At 50.9% G+C, this 19,517-nt stretch overlaps 1 protein-coding gene across 13 annotated transcripts in view; it reads left to right on the top strand.

Moving 5' to 3' along the window:
- Positions 1-1,910: 1,910 nt before the first annotated feature.
- The window catches only part of TNXB (tenascin XB), a 57,233-nt gene continuing 39,626 nt past the window's right edge, over positions 1,911-19,517 (top strand). For 11 of the 13 annotated variants that reach the window (XM_043571878.1, XM_043571873.1, XM_043571881.1 and 8 more), the window contains exons 1-4: positions 1,911-2,106; positions 11,803-12,213; positions 12,577-14,415; positions 14,916-15,031. In XM_043571878.1, coding sequence (XP_043427813.1) covers positions 11,814-12,213; positions 12,577-14,415; positions 14,916-15,031 — 2,355 coding nt within the window. In that variant the 5' untranslated portion in view covers positions 1,911-2,106; positions 11,803-11,813. The remainder of the gene's footprint in view (positions 2,107-11,802; positions 12,214-12,576; positions 14,416-14,915; positions 15,032-19,517) is intronic. The other 2 variants (XM_043571872.1, XM_043571880.1) reach the window with 2 other exon arrangements.

Genomic DNA, 19,517 nt, shown 5'->3' with positions numbered 1-19,517 from the left:
CCCCACAGCCATCCTTCGAGTTCTCACATCTCCAGGGGCTCCTGGCCACTCTGTGGGACAAGTATACTTATGGTGGCCATACTTAGTAAATCATAAAACCAAGAATAAGACATAGGAAGAACAATGGCTACAACCATGAGACGGAATTACCAAAATCTGGGGATGTGAGGGAAAATTCATCCTCTGTGCAGTCTGTTCTCCCCAAATAATGCTGTTTCAGACTCTCCCTCCTCACCCTTTCATGTGCTTCGCCCCAGTCCTCCCAATCAGAGGGAAGCTATTACCCACTCCAGGCTCTGGGGGCTTTGGGCCAAGGCAGAGGAAGGAAGCTGAGCCTAGTTCCGTCCAAGATGCTGACTTCATCCTCCCCATCAAAGCCAGGAAAAAAACAGCCACACACACACCCAGACACACACGGGGACACCCACGCGAGGGTCCATGCAAGCCTTTGCCCTCGGCCACAGGGAGCTAACTGGGCATGTGGCAGCCATACACTGTGCCAGTGTGCCCTGATGCAGGAACAACACACACCTGTAACCAGGGGGATCCAGTCTGGGGTGCAGACACCTGTGCCCCAACCTAAGTGGCAGATGGGCACACACAGGCTCCTCCAGGTCCCTTTCACCCATCACCTGTGACTAGGCCAAGCTACTCCCTGATGATGAGGTTGGTAGCGGGGTAGCAAGAACTCAATCCCTGTGAAACCTGATGGGGTTGCCTCACCCTGGATACTTCTGTGACAAAAGTCTTCTTTTCAGCCCATCATAAGGGCAGGGAGCACAAAGGGATATGGAGCCAGAGAAAGAGCCATTCTTATGTGGGAGTGTCTGCTGCCCTGTCCTCTGGCATCAGTCTTCCTGTCTCTGCCTGAGGTCAAAGTGCTTTCTTTCCTGAGCCCCCAACTCTTCCTACCTCTACTCCTGCTCCCCTGTAGCACCCAAACAACATCAGCTCCTTTCGGCTTTCTGCTGACTACACCCTCCCATTCATTACCCCCCCCCCCCATATCTGCCTCCCGCCTCTAGCTAAGGGAGCTAAGGCTCCCTAAGCCTCTCTCCTAAACTTCCAGCTTCTCTTCCCTGTCTCTCCTGAACCCCAACTTCCTTCCCAAGTCATATATCTTGGTGCTCAGCCAAGCACTGAAGCCTCATCTGCCATTTCTCTAGAATTTGCTAAGGTAGGCGAATGAAAAGGGGGCAATGATCCCAAGCTGAGAACAGGTGGACTGACCAGAACGGATGGGAGAGGCAGTGTAAGGACAGGGCCAGCAGAAAAGATAGGAGAGGAAGAGACAGGTGCAGGTGGAAGCAAAGGGACCAGGCAGGAAAGGGTCGAGGGGGGTTTCCTTCACCCCTGCCCCTGCCCCACACTCCCAGGAAAGAATGGCAGTGGCTGGGGTGGGGAAAGGTGGGTGGGGGAGCAGAGAAAGAACCGGTGCTGGGCAACAGGCAGGAGGGACAGGATCCAAGCTGGAGCAAAGTGGGAGCAGGGCAGAGGTGGGAGAGGAGGTGCCAGGGAGGGAGGAGGAAGAGGGGCTGGCCAAGAGGAAGGGTGCTGGTAGAAAGGAGAACCCAGTGAGAGAGCAGGAGCAACAGGTGGGGAAATGGTGGGGGGGGAGGAGAAATGGCATAAAGGATTGGGGATGTCAGGTTGGGCAAAAACTAGGGTGGGGAGGAAGAGTAAAAATGGGACAAGGAAAGGGTGTGGGAGGTAGGACCAGGGATGCAGGAGGCAAGACGGTATTGTGAGACTCAGTGATCCCAGACGGGGAGGGGAGGAGGGGTGGCATTCGATGACGTTGGGAAGGCCTGGCAGGGACTGGAGGGGTGGGAGGACCTGCCCTATCTCCGCTCCCCTCCCTGACCTCATGCTGGTCCTCCCCTTCTCCTCCCCCTGCTCACTGCAGGCTCCCTCCTTCTTGCTGTCGCTGCCGAGATCGACGGTCGGGTCGCAGCTCCGTGAGCCCCTGCTGCAGGGAACAAGCAAGGGGACCTCCAGGGAGCTCAGGGCTGCCAAGACACGGTAGCTCTGCCCTGTCTTGAGAACTCCCCTCCCAAGGTCAGGGACAGAGCAGGTGCAGAGGCACTGCAGCCGCTTGTTGCCCAGGTAAGCAGCAGAGCTCTGGGGAGAACAAGGGAAGAGCTGGGAGCAGTGGGGACTCTGTCCTACCCCTACACCCCAGGCGAAGGTGTGACGGGAGAGCTCTCAGGAGAGCCTCGCAGAGCAGAGACTTTCTGTTGGGACAGAGGAAAAGGGACGTTGCACTGGGGACTAGACTCCCTGTGGAGGGTGTGTGTGTGTGTGCGCGCGCGCGCGCGCGCAGGGTTTGGATGGGATCAGGTGGTGGCACCAGGGTGAAGGTGGTTATCGATGAGGTAGGACTCGGAGGTGCCCTCACTAGGGGAAACAAGGGGCTGGAGGCTGAACCAGTGGCCAGCTGGATCTCAGGAGTAAAGTGCTCTGGTTGGGACCCCAAGTGCTCTGGTTGGAGCAGCGGAGGCTAGACCTCCGGGAAGGTGCCAGAGGGAGCCTCTCAGCATGTGGGTTACAGGATCTGGGAGGGAGGTCTGGGGGTCTTGAGCCTTTAAGAAACTCTGAAATGAAGCAAAGTCAGGATTCCCAGGTCTGGGAAGGGCACAGAGCTTGCGGAAAGGATCCTAAAACTTGTTCTTGGCTGAGAGCTCTGCACCCATGACTCACGGTTCAGCGGGGCCGGCTGACTAAGAGATGCCTCCAGGGGCACACAGGAGCTCCGTCTTCCTTCCGTCCCCCTTCCAGGCTCTCCTTGCTTCTGTCCGTCTAAACCTCCCCCTGTCCCCTACACGTGACACGCCCTGGGTGGGGCGGGCGGGCCTCTTATCTCGCCTGGAAAGAATTTAATGGCTTGGAAACAACTGAAAATGGAACCCGGAGGAACTACTGGGAAGCAAGTCGGAAACACCGCAGCTGCCGGCTGTCCTCCACTTCCAGTCCCCACCCGCTTCCCGCATCCCCGCTCCCTCCCTTCTTTCTCTCCCCTGTCTCCACTCCCTTGGAGACACGGCACCTTAGTTCTTCAGACTTCCTTCCCCCTGAGTCCTGGTCACTCAGTGCAGGACCTGAACCCGCCTTCCTGTCTCTCATTGCCCCCTGACTCTTTCCCACTGGGGGCCCAGAAATCCTCTTACTTTTTCCATTCCTCTGGCCCATTAGCTCCCCAGAATAAAGGGCATCTGGATCCCCCCAAATTCCACCCCCCCGGCACCTCCTTACCTTCTGGTTTCAACCCAATATCTGGAACCATCCACCCCCCCATCTCCCTCCTTCCTCTCACACTCCTGGAATCCTACTTTCACCACTCAGGTGGCATGAGGGGCAGAGGGAGGCAGGGGGGTGGGGCCCAAATCGCCCAACTCTGGAACATCCCTCATGGAAGCCGGCCCTTCTTCACACCTCTTGGGACCAACAGTCCCTGATGAGCAAAGTGTCAAAGTTGGCCACAACATGAATACCAGGCAAGCTGAGTCACAGCTTGGGAGGATGCCCCCATCTCTGCCAGCCCTCCAACTGTGAGGAGGATGCCAAAAGGGGGAAGCCATGTCCCCCCTCCCCACTGCAGAAAGGCGCCCCAGACACAGCAGTAGGGGGGGATGATGAGGGGGAAACACAAGAAACACCCAAGTTCTTTGCTTTCCTAGTGCAGAGAGAAGAGCAGAATTCTTCCCAGAGTTGGAGGTGGGGAGTGGAGAGGTGGTGACAGGGCAGGAGTGGGGGTGGGGAAGGAGGCTCCAGGCTGTGAACTGGGGAGGCTACCCCTATCCTCTCAGGCCTGCCTTGCTACCTTCCAGCTTCTCTCCTTCCTGCAGCAGGGAACCTGTCCCCCTCCCCCACCCCACCACTGAGTAGGGAAAGATGCAGGATCCAGTGGTGGGGAGGGGGACCAGACAACTGACAAAGGCCCCCAGGGGTGTGGGGCACCAGGTATCTGCTGCTTCCCTTTAGAGCAGGGCCTCCCATCTGGTTCCAACTATGTTCTTTGCCTCACACAGCTGCCCCCTGAGCCAGTGAGAAATCAGCTTTCTTAGGCATCACCCAGTGAATACGTGTGGAGGAGACGTGAAGAGGAGATTATGCGCACACACACCTGTGCACACACTCACACATGCGTGCCTGCAAAGATGCAGGTTTATTTGTGTATAAGTGTGTTCATACTTGTATTTGTGGATGAGTGCACACTCCGGTATATTTGGATGTGTACATGTGTTTGTGTGTGCATGCACCCCTTGGTTTGCATGGCCTTAGACACAGAGTGACAGGATTTGAGGGTAGGTCAGAGCCCACCTTGTACCCAAGGCTACACTCCAAGCTGACAGAAGGGCCAAGGGGCCCAGGGAAGAGCAGCTGTCTGCATGCCAGGCCTCTCTGCCTGGACCTTCTCCGGCACGGTGCCTCTTAGTGTGGAAATGCTCTTTCACTGTTGTCCAGCTTTCCCTCCGTCTCTTCTGGGCTGGTGGCGGGGAGCCCTGAAAACTCCCTTTTCTCAGACTCAAGAAGTTTATGGGTAGGAAGCCAGGAAATGTGTGTGTGTTGGTCACCGTCCCTTCCCTCCTCGCCGGTCAGCGTTTCCACACTCACCCTGCCCTCCTCTCTCCAGTCTCTGGTCCAGAAGAGCTGAGCGCCTGCCTACACCTCTCCTTAACCCTTCACCTGGACTGAACCCTCCGTGCCCCTTTGCCGCAGCCCCCTGCCCTGGCTCACCCTGAACACCTTTTGTCTTTCTGTGCGGCCCAATCCTTGCTTCAGTGGATTCCACAAACAGCTGGATACCAGCACCTAGATCAAGACACAGGATATTCTTGGCACCTCAGAATTTCCCCACTATGCCCTTATGGTCGCTATTCCCCCAAGAGCACCACACCTCTGACCTGTAACACTACTGATTAACATTGTCCCTCCTCAGACTTCATATAAATACAATTTTACAGCATGTTCTCTCTTGCATCTGGCTTCTTTTGCTCAACCCCATATTGGTGAGATCCATCCATGTTACTACATATAGTTGCAGTATGAATAAACCATGCTTTATTTAATCCATTCTACTGAGGTGAGATATTTGGGTAGTTCCCGGTTTGGGCTATTATGAGGAGTACTGCTCTGATAGGTATATTCCTGGGGGTGGAATTGGCGGATCATAGGGTTCTCGTAGAGCTCTGGTAGATTTCATAGATTCTGCAAAATGGTTTTCTAAAGTGCTTGCACTATCCGGCCCTGCCAGAATCCACACCTGGCCTCTCTAGCCAGTTTCTGCCTGTGCTGTGGTTTCTATCCAACTTCCTGTCCCAGACACTGTCCGTGGTCCTAGCCCTGACCTTGGACCTGTTCTTGGTTCTAGCCCTGATGCTAGTCCTCAGCTTAAACTGAACTTTTCACTCACTCATATGGTCAATATTTATCGAGCACCTAATACGTCTAGATGCAAGGATACAACAGCCAAGAAAAAAATCAGGGCCATGCCTGCCCTCATGGACCTTTTAATCTAGTAGGTAAGATTGAGTGTAGACAAAAAAGTATTAAAATAATCCCACCAATAAATATATGATTATAAATTGTTATACATGGTACAAATGGGGGTTACATGGTGCTTTGATGTGAGGGGGAACCTGACCTGGGCAGGAAAGGTTCCCTGAGGAAGCAACATGAAGTTGAGACATAAGGGATAAGGAGGCCACGAGGGAAGGGAAGAGGGTTTCACATATACAAAAGTCTGGGAAGAGGGTGAGGGATGTAAGGTCAGTGGGACTGGAATGGAGAGAGGGAGGGAAGTGTTATGGGTGATGAGGTGGGAGAGGTCAACAGGGGCCAGATGAGGCAGGGCTGTTTGTCAGCCTTTGAAAGGAATTCAGAAGAGAGACACTGGAGAGTTTTTAGGGGGAGTGGGACATCCTAGTTGTCTTTGTGAGATTGTATGGGGTGACAGGGGAGCAGAGGGACCAGCTAGGAGGCAAATACAGTTGTCAAGCAAAGGGCAGGTGATGGCTTGAATTCTAACAATGTCAAGAGGGAGAGAAGTGAGCAAATTAAAAAGATGTTAATGAGAGGGACACCTGGGTGGCACAGTCAGTTGAGTATCTGACTCTTGATTTTGGTTGAGGTCATGATCTCACCATTCGTTCATGAGTTTGAGCACTGCATCGGACTCTGAACTGACAGTGTGGGACCTGCTTTAGGTTCTCTCTCTTTCTCGCTCTCTCCCTCCCCAGCTCTCTCTCTCTGTCTCTCTCTCAAAATAAATAAGCATTAAAAAAAAACAAAGGGCAAATATGTCAAAATATGGTGGTATTGATGGGGGTTAGGTTTCTAGTTGTAAAGCTGGATGGAAGGTGGCACCGTGAGCTGTGGTGGAGAACACAGTGGAGAAGGGATGGGGCACAGGAAGGGTGACCATAGTTCAGTTTTGGACATGTTGAATATGAGGTGCTCAAGAAGCGATGACAAGCAAGTAGGCAATTAGATATATTACTTGGAGTTAAGAGGAGAGGACTGGGCTAATTTATAAATTGGGGTATAATTTGGAAATTAAAATCATGGGTCTGGGTGAAAGTACTGGGTGAGTGACTAGAGAAGTAGATCTCCACTCTGGTTGCACATTACAATCATCTGGGGAGCTTTTAAAAAATACTGAATAGGGGCACCTGGGTGGCTCAGTCGGTTGAGTGTCTGACTTCGGCTCAGGTCATGATCCCGTGGTTTGTGGGTTTGAGTCCCGCATTGGGCTCTGTGCTGACAGCTCGGAGACTGGACTCTACTTTGGGTTCTCTCTCTCTCTCTCTCTCTCTCTCTCTCTCTCTCTCTCTCTGCCCCATCCCCTGTTTGCACTATGTCTCTCTTTTTCAAAACTAAACATTTAAAAAAATTTTAAATACTGAGTAAAATCAGTGTTTCAGTTACTCTAGGCACATTTCAAGTATTCAAGAGCCATATAGCTCTCCTGGCTACCATACTAACAGCACAGAAACAGAATGTTTTAAAATGGAAGATGTGGTGAACTATGTCCAGTGATTTTTAAGACAGGTCAAGTAAGATGAAGACAAATGTTTCTTAGATTCTGTGACGTTGAGATCTTTGGGAGATCTTAGGGAGGGCTGTTTGATAGGTTGAAAGGAGGTGGGGAAGCCAGAGGGGAGTGCAGAGGGGCATTCATGGGATTTGGAGAAATAGAAACAGCAAGTACAGGTAAATCTTTTTTCTTTAATTTTAATTTAATTTTTATTATTTTTTAATCTACATCCAAATTAGTTAGCATATAGTGCAACAATGATTTCAGGAGTAGATTCTTTAGTGCCCCTTACCCATTTAGCCCATCCCCCCTCCCACAACCCCTCCAGTAACCCTCAGTTTGTTCTCCATATTTATGAGTCTCTTCTGTTTTGTCCCCCTCCCTGCTTTTATATTATTTTTGTTTCCCTTCCCTTCCGTTCATCTGTTTTGTCTCTTAAAGTCCTGAGTGAAGTCATATGATTTTTGTCTTTCTCTGACTAATTTCACTTAGCATAATACCCTCCAGTTCCATCCACATAGTTGCAAATGACAAGATTTCATTCTTTTTGATTGCTGAGTAATACTCCATTGTATATATATATATACACCACATCTTCTTTATCCATTCATCCATCGATGTACATTTGGGCTCTTTCCATACTTTGCCTACTGTTGATAGTGCTGCTATAAACATGGGGGTGCATGTGTCACTTTGAAACAGCACACCTGTGTCCCTTGGATAAATGCCTAGTAGTGCAATTGCTGGGCCGTAGGGTAGTTCTCTTTTTTGCTTTTTGAGGAACCTCCAAACTGTTTTCCAGAGTGGCTGCACCAGCTTGCATTTCCAGTAGAGGTAAATCTTTTGACAACTGAGGTCATGAAGTTGGGGAGCGAAATATGTGCTGTCTGGAAGAAGTATGAGATTGAGGGAGATGAGATTGTTGTTGTTGTTGTTGTTGTTGCTTTAAGATATAACTTTCAGGGTCTCTTGGGTGGCTCAGTCAGTTGAATGTCTGACTCTTAATTTCTGCTCATGTCATTATCTCATGGCCGTAAGTTCAAGCCCCGTGTCAGTTCCACTCTGGGTGTGGAGCCAGTTTAGGATTATCTCTCCCTCTGCCCTTCTCGCACTCATTCTCTCTCTCTCTCTCTCTCTCTCTCTCTCTCTCTCAAAAAAAAAAAAAGATGTACCTTTCATATTGTGAAATGCACAAATCTAAAGTGTATAGCTCAATTAATCTTTGAAAATGTATACATCCGTTTAACCACCACCCAGATCAAAGTACAAAATATTTTCAGTAATCCTATCCTGTCTTCTAGTAAAGATTAACTCTGTCTGTTTTGGAACCTCATGTAAACAACATCATTTACAATGTTCTCTTTTTATGTCTGGTTTCTTCTGCTAGCATTATGTGTGTGAAATTGTTTATGTTGTTACATGTAGCAGGAGGGTGTTTTCATCACTGTATAATAGTCCATTGTATGATTGTGCCACAATTTGTTTATCCATTGTACTATTAATGGACACTTAAGTTGTTTCACTTGGCTAATATGAAAAAACTTCATGAACATTCTTGTACATGTCTTTTGGAGGATACATGCAGTCATTTCTGTTGGATATTTACTGAAGTGGAATTGTTGGGTTATAGGCTATATGTCTTAGCAAATATTGCCTAACCGTTTTCCAAAGTGGTTGCACTAATTTTTGCTCCTGCTGGTAATAGATGAGAGTTCCATTTGCTTTACATTCTTGCCAATATCAAGCAACAACAAGCCCTTTAATTTAGCCATTCTGACGGCAAAATAATGGCAGCTTATTGTGGTTTTAATTTACATTTCCCTGTTTGCTAGTTTTGTTATGTACATATATATGTTTATTTTCCATATGTTTATTGGCCCTTTTGATATATTCCTTTCTAGAGTATCTATTTAAGGCTTTTGTCAATTTGAAAGACTGGGTTGCCTGTCTTTTTGTTTGTTATTTTTTGTTTTGCAGATTTTTTTTTTGTATCTCAGATTTTAATCATCTCTCTCACTCTCGATGAATATCCATCTCTACCTCTCTCCCTCCTTCGCTACCTCTCCGCATTTCTCATGTATTTTATTTCAGTCTATGGCTTGTGTTCTTATTCTCTAAATGGTGTCCCTGGATGGCCAGAAGTGATCAACTTCATGAGTCCTAATGTATCTGTCTCTTTTTTATGGTTAGGTTTTGTGTGAAATCTTTTATGGTTATATCTTGTGTGGTCAGGTTTTAAAAAATCTTTGCTTACTCTAAGCTTGTCAAAAATTTTCTCCTATTTTTCTTCTATATGATACTGTTCTGAAAGGTATTTCTTTACCTTGCATAATTAGGTCCCTGAGATTCACTTCAAATTAATTTCTGTTGGTGGACATAAGGTAGAGACAGATTTTTTTCCAGTTGGATCTTTTCTCATTTATCAGAAAGAGCATCTGTTTTTAATCACAGTGTCACCTTTGTCAGGTGACCGACCACATGCATGTGGGTCTGTATCTGGACACTATTCTGTTCTATCCTTCCTTGCACATTTCTAATTGCAAGGTTTTTGGTAATGTATGAACTGAGGAAGAAGGATTCTTTTATTTTTATTTTTTTACATGAAATTTATTGTCAGATTGGTTTCCATACAACACCCGGTGCTCATCCCAACAGGTGCCCTCCTCAATGCCCATCACCCACTTTCCCCTCCCTCCCACCCCCCATCAACCCTCAGTTTATTCTCAGTTTTTAAGAGTCTCTTATGGTTTGCCTCCCTCCCTCTCTAACTTTTTTTTTCTTCCCCTCCCCCATGGTCTTCTGTTAAGTTTCTCAGGATCCACAGAAGAGTGAAAACATATGGTATCTGTCTTTCTCTGTATGACTTATTTCACTTAGCATAACACTCTCCAGTTCCATCCATGTTACTACAAAAGGCCATATTTCATTCTTTCTCATTGCCAAGTAGTATTCTATTGTGTATATAAACCACAACTTATTTATCCATTCATCAGTTGATGGACATTTAGGCTCTTTCCATAATTTGGCTATTGTTGAAAGTGCTGCTATAAACATTGGGGTACAAGTGCCCCTATGCATCAGCCCTCCTGTATCCCTTGGGTAAATTCCTAGCAGTGCTATTCCTGGGTCATAGGGTAGTTCTATTTTTAATTTTTTGAGGAACCTCCACACTGTTTTCCAGAGTGGCTGCACCCATTTGCATTCCCACCAACAGTGCAAGAGGGTTCCCGTTTCTCCACATCCTCGCCAGCATCTCCTGATTTGTTCATTTTAGCCACTCTGACTGGTGTGAGGTGGTATCTGAGTGTGGTTTTGATTTGTATTTCCCTGATGAGGAGCGACATTGAGCATCTTTTCATGTGCCTGTTGGCCATCTGGATGTCTTCTTTAGAGAAGTGTCTACTCATGTTTTCTGCCCATTTCTTCACTGGATTATTTGTTTTTCGGGTGTGGAGTTTGGTGAGTTCTTTATAGATTTTGGATACTAGCCCTTTGTTCGATATGTCATTTGCAAATATCTTTTCCCATTCCGTCGGTTGCCTTTTAGTTTTGTTGATTGTTTCCTTTGCAGTGCAGAAGCTTTTTAACTTCATGAGGTCCCAATTGTTCATTTTTGCTGTTAATTCCCTTGCCTTTGGAGATGTGTCAAGTAAGAAATTGCTGCGGCTGAGGTCAGAGAGGTTTTTCCTGCTTTCTCCACTAGGATTTTGATGGTTTCCTGTCTCACATTCAGGTAGAAGGATTCTTTTAAACAATGGGAGATATTTGAGCTCCTGTGAAAGTTAAATTTTTTTTTAATATTCATTTATTTTTGAGACAGAGAGAGAGGGAAAGAGAGAGACTGAGCGTGAGGGAGGGTGGAGGGAGAGAGAGGGAGACACAGAATCCGAAGCAGGCTCCAGACTCCGAGCTGTCAGAACAAAGGCCGATGCAGGGCTTGAACCCACAAACCGTGAGATCATGACCCGATCTGAAGTCACCCAACCAACTAAGCCACCCAGGCGCCCCAAGCTCCTATGAAAATTGATGGGAAGGATTTAGTGGAGAGTGAGGGATTGAATAAAAGGGAGAGAGAGGGTAATCTTCACCTAAGAAGACAGTGGATGCTGAGAGCCAGATGCTTGTGGAAGGATTGGCCTCACACACTTATCTGCTGATCTGTTCGACATAAATGTGTTGGGTAGCCCCTGGGTGTCAGGCACAGGTATACAGCAGTGCCAGGACAGACGAGGTCCCTGTTCTGATGGAGTTCCCACTTCAGTGGTGGGAGAAAGATAACAGGCAAGTACCTAAACGAACGGGTGATTCAGGCAGCAGTAAATGCCATGAAGAACATAGGCAGGATACTGTGATAGAGAGTAATGGAAAACATTCCTACTGGGCTGCAGGGAAGGTCTCTGGGATCAAAGATATGTGAATTAAGATTTGAGCAAGAAGGAGCCAGTCTTGAAGAGCATCCCAGACGCAGAGAACGTACAGCTAAAAGGTCCTTGGGCTAATGTAAGCTTGTAGTATCTGTGGCACAAACAAAAGACCAGTGTGGATGGAACGGTAAAAAAAAAAAAAAAAAAAAAAAAAAAAAAAAGGATGCCCTCTGCCCAAGGAGGGTATCCCTTAGGTTGGGTTGAATGTGGAGTTTTACATGCATGTGAGTTGGGTAGATTGGTTGTGGGTGGTGGGACAGTGGATGTGTATATTGAGGGAGGTGGGGAGCCATCTTTTCTCCTTCTCTGAGAACTGCTCACATGTGTCCTCCCTCCTCACAGCCTCCTGAGTGATGCCAGCCCAATGGTTCCTAATCTCCAGACTGGCCTTCCTGGTACTGCTGGGCACAGTCAGAGCAGGCCCTTTCTCTCCACGGTCCAATGTGACACTCCCAGCCCCACGCCCCCCTCCCCAGCCAGGAGGCCGCACAGTGGAGCCAATAGGGGGAAGCCCCTCTTCTCGGCTTTATGAGCACAATGTGGAAGGAGGGGAGAAGCAGGTGGTGTTTACCCACCGCATCAACCTGCCCCCTTCATCTGGCTGTGGTTGTCCCCCGGGCACGGAGCCCCCAGTCCCTGCTTCAGAGGTGCAGGCCCTGAAGGTCCGGTTAGAGATCCTGGAGGAGCTGGTGAAAGGCCTCAAGGAACAGTGCACTGGGACATGTTGTCCTGCCGCTGCCCAGGCTGGCACAGGTGAGCAGATGATCATGCGAGGGGGCACAAAAAAAGAGGAAGGTGGGCAAGTGGGGCATCACTAGTCCCTAAAGGACCTTGGTATGAATTAGAAAAAGGCATCCCATCTTCCCCCTTGGGGGTGATGAGTGCAGCTCGGGGCACAAGTAGGAGAGAGCAGCGACCAGGCTTGATGTCAGCACCTCCCTCTCCTGTCCCCAGGCATATGCTGGGGCCTCCTGAAGCCACATATATTGACTAGGAGTACCTGGACACAAAGATGACCTTATGAAACGAGCCTGGCCCTCCTGGCCAGGGGAGCACTGCATGGGCTCCATCTCTCTCCCCAGAGAGACTGAGGCCTGCCTCTCCCTCTTCCTCCAGGCCAGACAGACGTTCGTAGCCTCTGCAGTCTCCATGGCGTGTTTGACCTGAGCCGCTGTGCCTGCTCCTGTGAACCAGGCTGGGGTGGGCCCACCTGCTCAGACCCTACAGGCGCTGGGATGCCCCCATCCTCCCCACCCTCAGGCTCCGGGTCCTGCCCAGATGACTGTAACGATCAGGGTCGCTGTGTCCGCGGGCGCTGCGTGTGCTTCCCTGGCTACAGCGGCCCCAGCTGCGGCTGGCCTTCCTGTCCCGGGGACTGCAACGGCCGCGGGCGCTGCGTGCAGGGCGTGTGCGTGTGCCGGGCTGGCTTCTCTGGCGACGACTGCAGCCTGCGCTCGTGCCCCCGGGGCTGCAGCCAGAGGGGGCGCTGCGAGGACGGGCGCTGCGTGTGCGACCCCGGCTACACTGGCGACGACTGTGGGAAGAGGAGCTGCCCTAGAGGTTGCAGCCAGAGGGGGCGCTGCGAGAACGGACGCTGCGTGTGCGACCACGGCTACACCGGCGAGGACTGTGCGGTGAGGAGCTGTCCCCGGGGCTGCAGCCAGAGGGGCCGCTGCGAGGACGGGCGCTGCGTGTGCGACCCCGGCTACACCGGCGACGACTGCGGCTCGCGGAGCTGCCCGTGGGACTGTGGCGAGGGCGGGCGCTGCGTGGACGGCCGCTGTGTGTGCTGGCCTGGGTACGCGGGCGAGGACTGCGGCACCCGGACGTGCCCGCGAGACTGCCGGGGCCGCGGGCGCTGCGAGGACGGCGAATGCATCTGCGACGTAGGCTACAGCGGGGACGATTGCGGAGTGCGCAGCTGCCCGGGCGACTGCAACCAAAGGGGCCGCTGCGAGGACGGCCGCTGCGTGTGCTGGCCGGGGTACACGGGGCCTGACTGTGGCTCACGCGCCTGCCCCCGCGACTGTCGGGGCCGCGGGCGCTGCGAGAACGGCGTGTGCGTGTGCAACGCGGGCTACAGCGGCGAGGACTGCGGGGTGCGCAGCTGTCCCGGGGACTGTCGCGGCCGGGGCCGTTGCGAGAGTGGCCGCTGCGTGTGTTGGCCCGGGTATACAGGTCGAGACTGCGGCACGCGCGCCTGCCCCGGCGACTGTCGTGGGCGCGGCCGCTGCGTGGACGGCCGCTGCGTGTGCAACCCGGGCTTCGCGGGCGAGGACTGCGGGAGCCGTCGGTGCCCTGGGGACTGCCGCGGTCGCGGCCGCTGTGAGGACGGCGTGTGTGTGTGCAACGCGGGCTACGAGGGAGAGGACTGTGGCGTGCGCAGCTGCCCAGGAGGTTGCCACGGTCGCGGCCAGTGCCTGGACGGGCGCTGCGTGTGCGACGATGGCTACTCAGGCGAGGACTGCAGCGTAAGGCGGTGCCCGCGCGACTGCAGCCAGCACGGCCTGTGCCAGGACGGTGTGTGCACCTGTTGGGAGGGCTACGCAGGCGAGGACTGTGGCCTTCGTACCTGCCCCTCCAACTGTCACCAGCGCGGCCGCTGTGAGGACGGGCGCTGCGTGTGCGACTCGGGCTACACTGGGCCCTCCTGTGCCACCCGCACCTGCCCGGCAGACTGCCGGGGCCGTGGGCGCTGTGTGCAGGGAGCGTGCGTGTGCCACGTGGGCTATAGCGGCGAGGACTGTGGGCAGGAGGAGCCTCCGGCCAGCGCCTGCCCTGGGGGCTGTGGGCCCCGGGAACTGTGCCGTGCGGGCCAGTGTGTATGCGTCGAGGGCTTCCGAGGACCGGACTGCGCCATTCAGACGTGCCCCGGGGACTGCCGCGGCAGGGGAGAGTGTCGTGAGGGCAGCTGCGTCTGTCAAGATGGCTATGCAGGGGAGGACTGCGGGGAAGGTGAGCAGGCAGCCTTCCCCAAAAGGATGGGTCAGGAACTGGGATCCAGAGCCCGTGGGAAGACCTGAGCCTGAGGCCTAGGAACCCAGGGACTGGAGAAAGTGTGAAGGAAGTCAGTTATTGGGGTTTGGGGTGGGGGGCAGTCATAGAAGACGGAGAGCCAGCGTCCACCAGGAGCAGCAGAACCATGGGGGCAGGGGGGTCCTGCAGGCAGGACCTGCTTTCAAATCTCTAATGGGCAGGTTGGAGCTCCTTTAGTTGCTTTTAGAGAGATTCTGTGTTCCCGGAGATTGGCGGGGGGGGGGGGGGGGGGGGGGAGGTGAAGGAGACCCCAGGGCCTGTTGAGGCCTCTGCCAGCTTTGCCCCACCTCCAGAGAGGAGCAGGAACTGGGATCCATCTTTTGGTGTGACCCTGAGTAGGGGGGGGGGTGGTGATAGGGGTAGGGGGTGAGGGGTTGCCTTAGGCTAACCACCTTCCCGTATCTCATTCTCCTGGGCAGAGGTGCCAGCCATCGAGGGCATGAGGATGCACCTCTTGGAGGAGACGACGGTTCGGACAGAGTGGACCCGGGCTCCTGGCACTGTGGATGCCTATGAAATTCAGTTCATTCCCACGGTGAGAGCCCAGCTGCAGGAGGAGGTTGAGTGGGCAGGCCTCGGGGGAGGGAGTTCTCACCTCAAGCAGGAAGTTCTAGGTAGTCAGGTGGCTAGGTTCCTGAAGCTCCTATGGAAGGCCTTCTCGTCCTACCCCACACTGGGTCCAGAAGGCCTCTGCAGCATCAGTTCACTGCTACTGGAATACCTCTGGTGACAGTGAGCTCACTACTTCCAGAGGCTGTCCAGTCCATTGTTGGTCATCACTGGTAGTTCTTTCTGTTGTTGCTGAATCTAAATCTGCCCCATTCTGACATCCATCCATTGGCCCTAGTTGGGCCTCCACCAGCATCAGAATGTTGCCATTGCTTTCCCCACGTCCTCTACCACAGGCTTTCAGGTATTTGGAAACATCAGTGATCACCACACTCTTCATTCTCTCCAGGCCAGACCCACTGGTCTCTTCACCCCTTTTCCCTAAGGCTTTGTTTCCCGAATCCCACAATTCCTGAGTTCCCTCCTCTAGTGCCTCGTACTTTTTGCATTTGCCCCCAAAATGTGGGGGCAAGGAGGAGTCCAGTAGTTCTCCTGGCTAACTCTGGAGACACAGGCACTTTTTTTCAGAGTCGGTGTGTATTAACTTGTGGTCACAAAAACTGTCAGCTGTTTTCAATCAAAACTGTTTTTAAGTAACTTTTATTATAAAGGTCATGTAGGCTCAGTGTAGAAACTTTAGTAAATGTAGATAAACATGGAAAAAAGGAAAGAAGAAAAGAAAAAAAAGGATAAAAAGATGACATTCAACTATATACACTTTCTCAGCCTAAATATAGGCCTCTGCATGTGGCTCTGTTCAGTGTTATCTTTTCTGGTTTGGGCCAAGCTGTCTAGGCTGTTGCAATAATTTGAGTCTGTGAACTGCTTCTCCCGCCTCCGTGTCATCAGTGCACTGCAAAGCATTCTTTCTCTGTCTCCTTCCAACTCGCTCTTAAAATATTTGGGGGCACCCTAAGGTCAAAGCCTCATGGCCTCTCATTAGAGACCTCCTTTTATGCAGATTGGGCTTTTATGATATGTTTGGCCTCCCAGCTCCAAATCATTTGACATCTCTAATGTCTAGCTCATGTTTTCCTGCATCTTCCCACAAATGCCATGGGTGAGTAGGCCATTTATCCTAATCTCTGCCTGGCCAGAACTCTGGAAGAATGAAAAACTCCCAGGGCCTAAACCCTAGGAAGGGTCAAGGACAGAAGGGACAGTTCAGAGGTACTGGCTGTCAACCCCACCCTAATTGACCTGATCATTCTTTTTTTTTTTTTTTTTTTTTGGCAAGGGAGGGGGAGAGGATGTTCATTCTAAGTCCTTTTGTTATAGCCGCAAGACCAGACCCCTGCCATGCTCTGTCTTGCCTTACTGTCTGGTAGAAACAGAGGCAGAAATCCCAGCTTTGCAGTGCAACCAGTACAGCTTAGATTTTTTCTTCTGTGAAGTGTTTTTGTTGTTGTTTTTTGTTATAAAAATAATATAATCACAAGACAAGAATTTGGCAACTAGAGGAAAAAGCAAATAATTCTTGGCTGCTTCACACTAAAACAAGCACTGTTAACATTTTTAAGTGTTGCTCCCACTCTCTTCTGTGTGCATATTATTTACATAGCTCTGATCTTGAGAGGATAGGACTTTTAAAAGGAACAACTTTCTTAAGCAACTGCAGGGAAAGAATAATTAAACACTTGAGATAGAAGGGACTTGCAGGAAAGCTTTGTTCTCTGCTCTTAGTAAATACAAACCCATCCTCGGGTGTTTTCAAGAAGTGTTTCCAAGAAGTTTCCCAGCCAAAGCTCTAGGCTTCCTCCCTCACCATGGGGCCAGGTGAGGTCGAGCTGGCCTGGGTCCAGCTCAACTCATCTCTGGGTATGAACCTCTTTCACATTCTGGGTTCCCTTTGAGCCCGGGTGTGGAAAATGCTCCTGTAAAGTTGGTCCCCGACACCTCTCTTGGACTCCACGTTAGCCTGTGCTACTGGCCTTCAGACTGCTTTCTAAGCTTTCTGTGGCTGGCCTCTGGAATCCTGCCTCTTGCCTTGGCCAGCGCTCTCTGCCCATTTCTGTTGGCACAGAGTATTGGTAGCTGGCTGTCCTCGGGCACTGCTATCTTCTTAGAAGCCTATCTCTACCTTATCCACTCCCTTTTCCAGAAGCACTCCATCGCAAAGCCCAGCCTCTGCTGTTGCTGGCAAAGGGACACACCTAGTCACTGGAATGGTTTTCAGAACGTGGAAGAAGAAACATTTCTCCTTCTCCATGCATACGTGGTATTGCTACTCTGACTCAGTGGTTCTCAAGGCATATTCCCGGGACCTGAAGCATTAGCATCACCCAGGAGGGAGCTTGTTACACATGCCAACGGGCAGACTCCAGCTCCAGAGCTACTGAATTAGGAGCTCTGGGCCTGGAGCCCAGTAACCTGCACTGTAACAAGCCCTCCGGGGGATTCTGATACACCCCAAGCCTGAGGGAGGACCACTAACTCAAGGAATGTTGCTATTTTGCAAAAGGCTGGTTCCTCTCTGAATGTGAGAGGAAGCATGAGAAAACTCAGGAAGGTGAGCCCTTGAAGAGGAGGGCCCAGCATTCTTGATTTGGCTGTATTCTGCAGCCTAGAAACTGGACTACGCCACGCTTTCATTGGGACACAAGACCTCATGGCCTTAGAAAAGTTTGTGTTTGAGGTCTGGTCTGAAAGGTGGAAGATGGTGGGGGAAACTCCAGCGCCCAAGCAGGGTGGCACCCCCACCTGGAACCATGAAGTTGGTATCAGAAATAAGGTTAGAAACTCGCCAAGGACAGTGAAGAGCAAGGGACGCCAGCATCTGGTAGAGCCTGTCTCAGACCAGGCAAATGAGAGAGGTCGATTAGACTGACAGTGGCACTTTCAGGGGACGATTCCCAAATTGATCTTAGCAGGGACTAAGAGGTGTCTAAAAGATTCACGTAGGCAGTCTGAAGGGAGAAGGTGGTCTGAAGAACAAGATGGCTTGTCTTGCTGGAAGGACCAGACATCATCAGGGAGCACCCAAGGGCCGTGTGTGTGTGTGTGTGTGTGTTTGTGTGTGTGTGTGTGTGTGTGTTGTTGGGTTGGGGGAATAAGGGGAGAAAGAAAGAGAAAGAGAAAGTTCTAGGAAGGATGAGGATTTCACGGGTCTTCAGGTGAAGCCCATCCAAAGGCCTCCTAGACTGGGGTATCCTAGGGCAGGGTGAGTAGGAGAGGAGCAGGGGTCCTGTGTGCCCAGAAAAAATTTCAACCAACAAAACTCTGACAAAGCTTTCTTTCATCCTCAACCCAGAAATCTCTACGTGGCCTCTCATCTGGTTTTGTACTTTGCTATTTACTGTGTTGGTTTCCCCACAATTTTCTTGGTTTAGGAGAGTACCTTTTGAAATTTCCAATCCTACTTGGCTGGATGGAGGTGTCCTCATCATGGCCAACATAGCTAAACAGAACACAGCGTCCTTATTAGCTGTCCTAGCTAGACAGCCCAGTGAAATTCGGGGCAGTTAGACTGCTCACAGATGTCCATTCCTCCTGTTTCCCCAGTGGCTGGCACTCCAGGAGACCCTTCTGGAGCTGGCATATTTCCTGTGGGGTCACCACAGATAATCATAATACCTTATGTGTGCACTTGGAGCAGTGGTTCACTCACAGGCACGTATGCCACAGAGATTTGGGTAGAGATCTAATCAGCTTTAACATGAGCTGAGGACAGGGGACATGTCTTTCATCATGCCCAGCACAATGCCAGGTACAAAATTGGGAAACGTTTGTAAAGAATTTAGAGCAGGTGGACTTTGTTTTTGAGTGGCCTCCAACCCTGCTCAGGAGAACAGAGAAGTGCCTAATGTGTCATGACAAGGGTCACACCCACATTACCCAGCCAGGGGCGGGTGTCTGTGGGGAGGCTGAGGCTGAGGCAAATGTTGGGCAAGATACTAAATCCTTTTGTACCTTGGTTTCTTCATCTGTCCAATGGGAATAACATGATCTACCTCATACGGTTCTTATGAGAATTAAGTGAGTTGATATACGCAAGTTGCCTTGAATAGCACCTGGTACGGGCTAAGCATTTTATATATTATTTTATTTCATTTCATTTCGTTTCATTTCATTTCATTTTTTGAGAGAGAGAGAGAGAGAAAGGGTGCAAGTGAGCGAAGATTAGAGAGAAAAAGAGAGAGAGAAGCAAGGCTTGAGCTCACCCGACGCGGGGCTCCATCTCATGAACCTGAGATCATGACCTGAGCTGAAGTCAGATACTTAATGACTGAGCCACCAGGTGCCCTGGGACTAAGCATTTTAGATGTGTTTGCTGCTACCACCACGCTCCCCAGCTGCACAGGACCAAGTTCTACACAATTCCGTGTTGACAGCAACTGGAGTTTGGAGAAAGAAGAGATAAGGAAGATTGGGCAGCAGGGGTGAGACTATCAGCCTTAAACCACCTGGTGCTC

Source organism: Prionailurus bengalensis (genome assembly GCF_016509475.1).
Source record: "Prionailurus bengalensis isolate Pbe53 chromosome B2 unlocalized genomic scaffold, Fcat_Pben_1.1_paternal_pri B2_random_Un_scaffold_46, whole genome shotgun sequence".
NCBI lineage: Eukaryota > Metazoa > Chordata > Mammalia > Carnivora > Felidae > Prionailurus > Prionailurus bengalensis.
The sequence above is the reverse complement of the archived record's forward strand: the minus strand, read 5'-3'. Positions and strand labels throughout refer to the sequence as shown.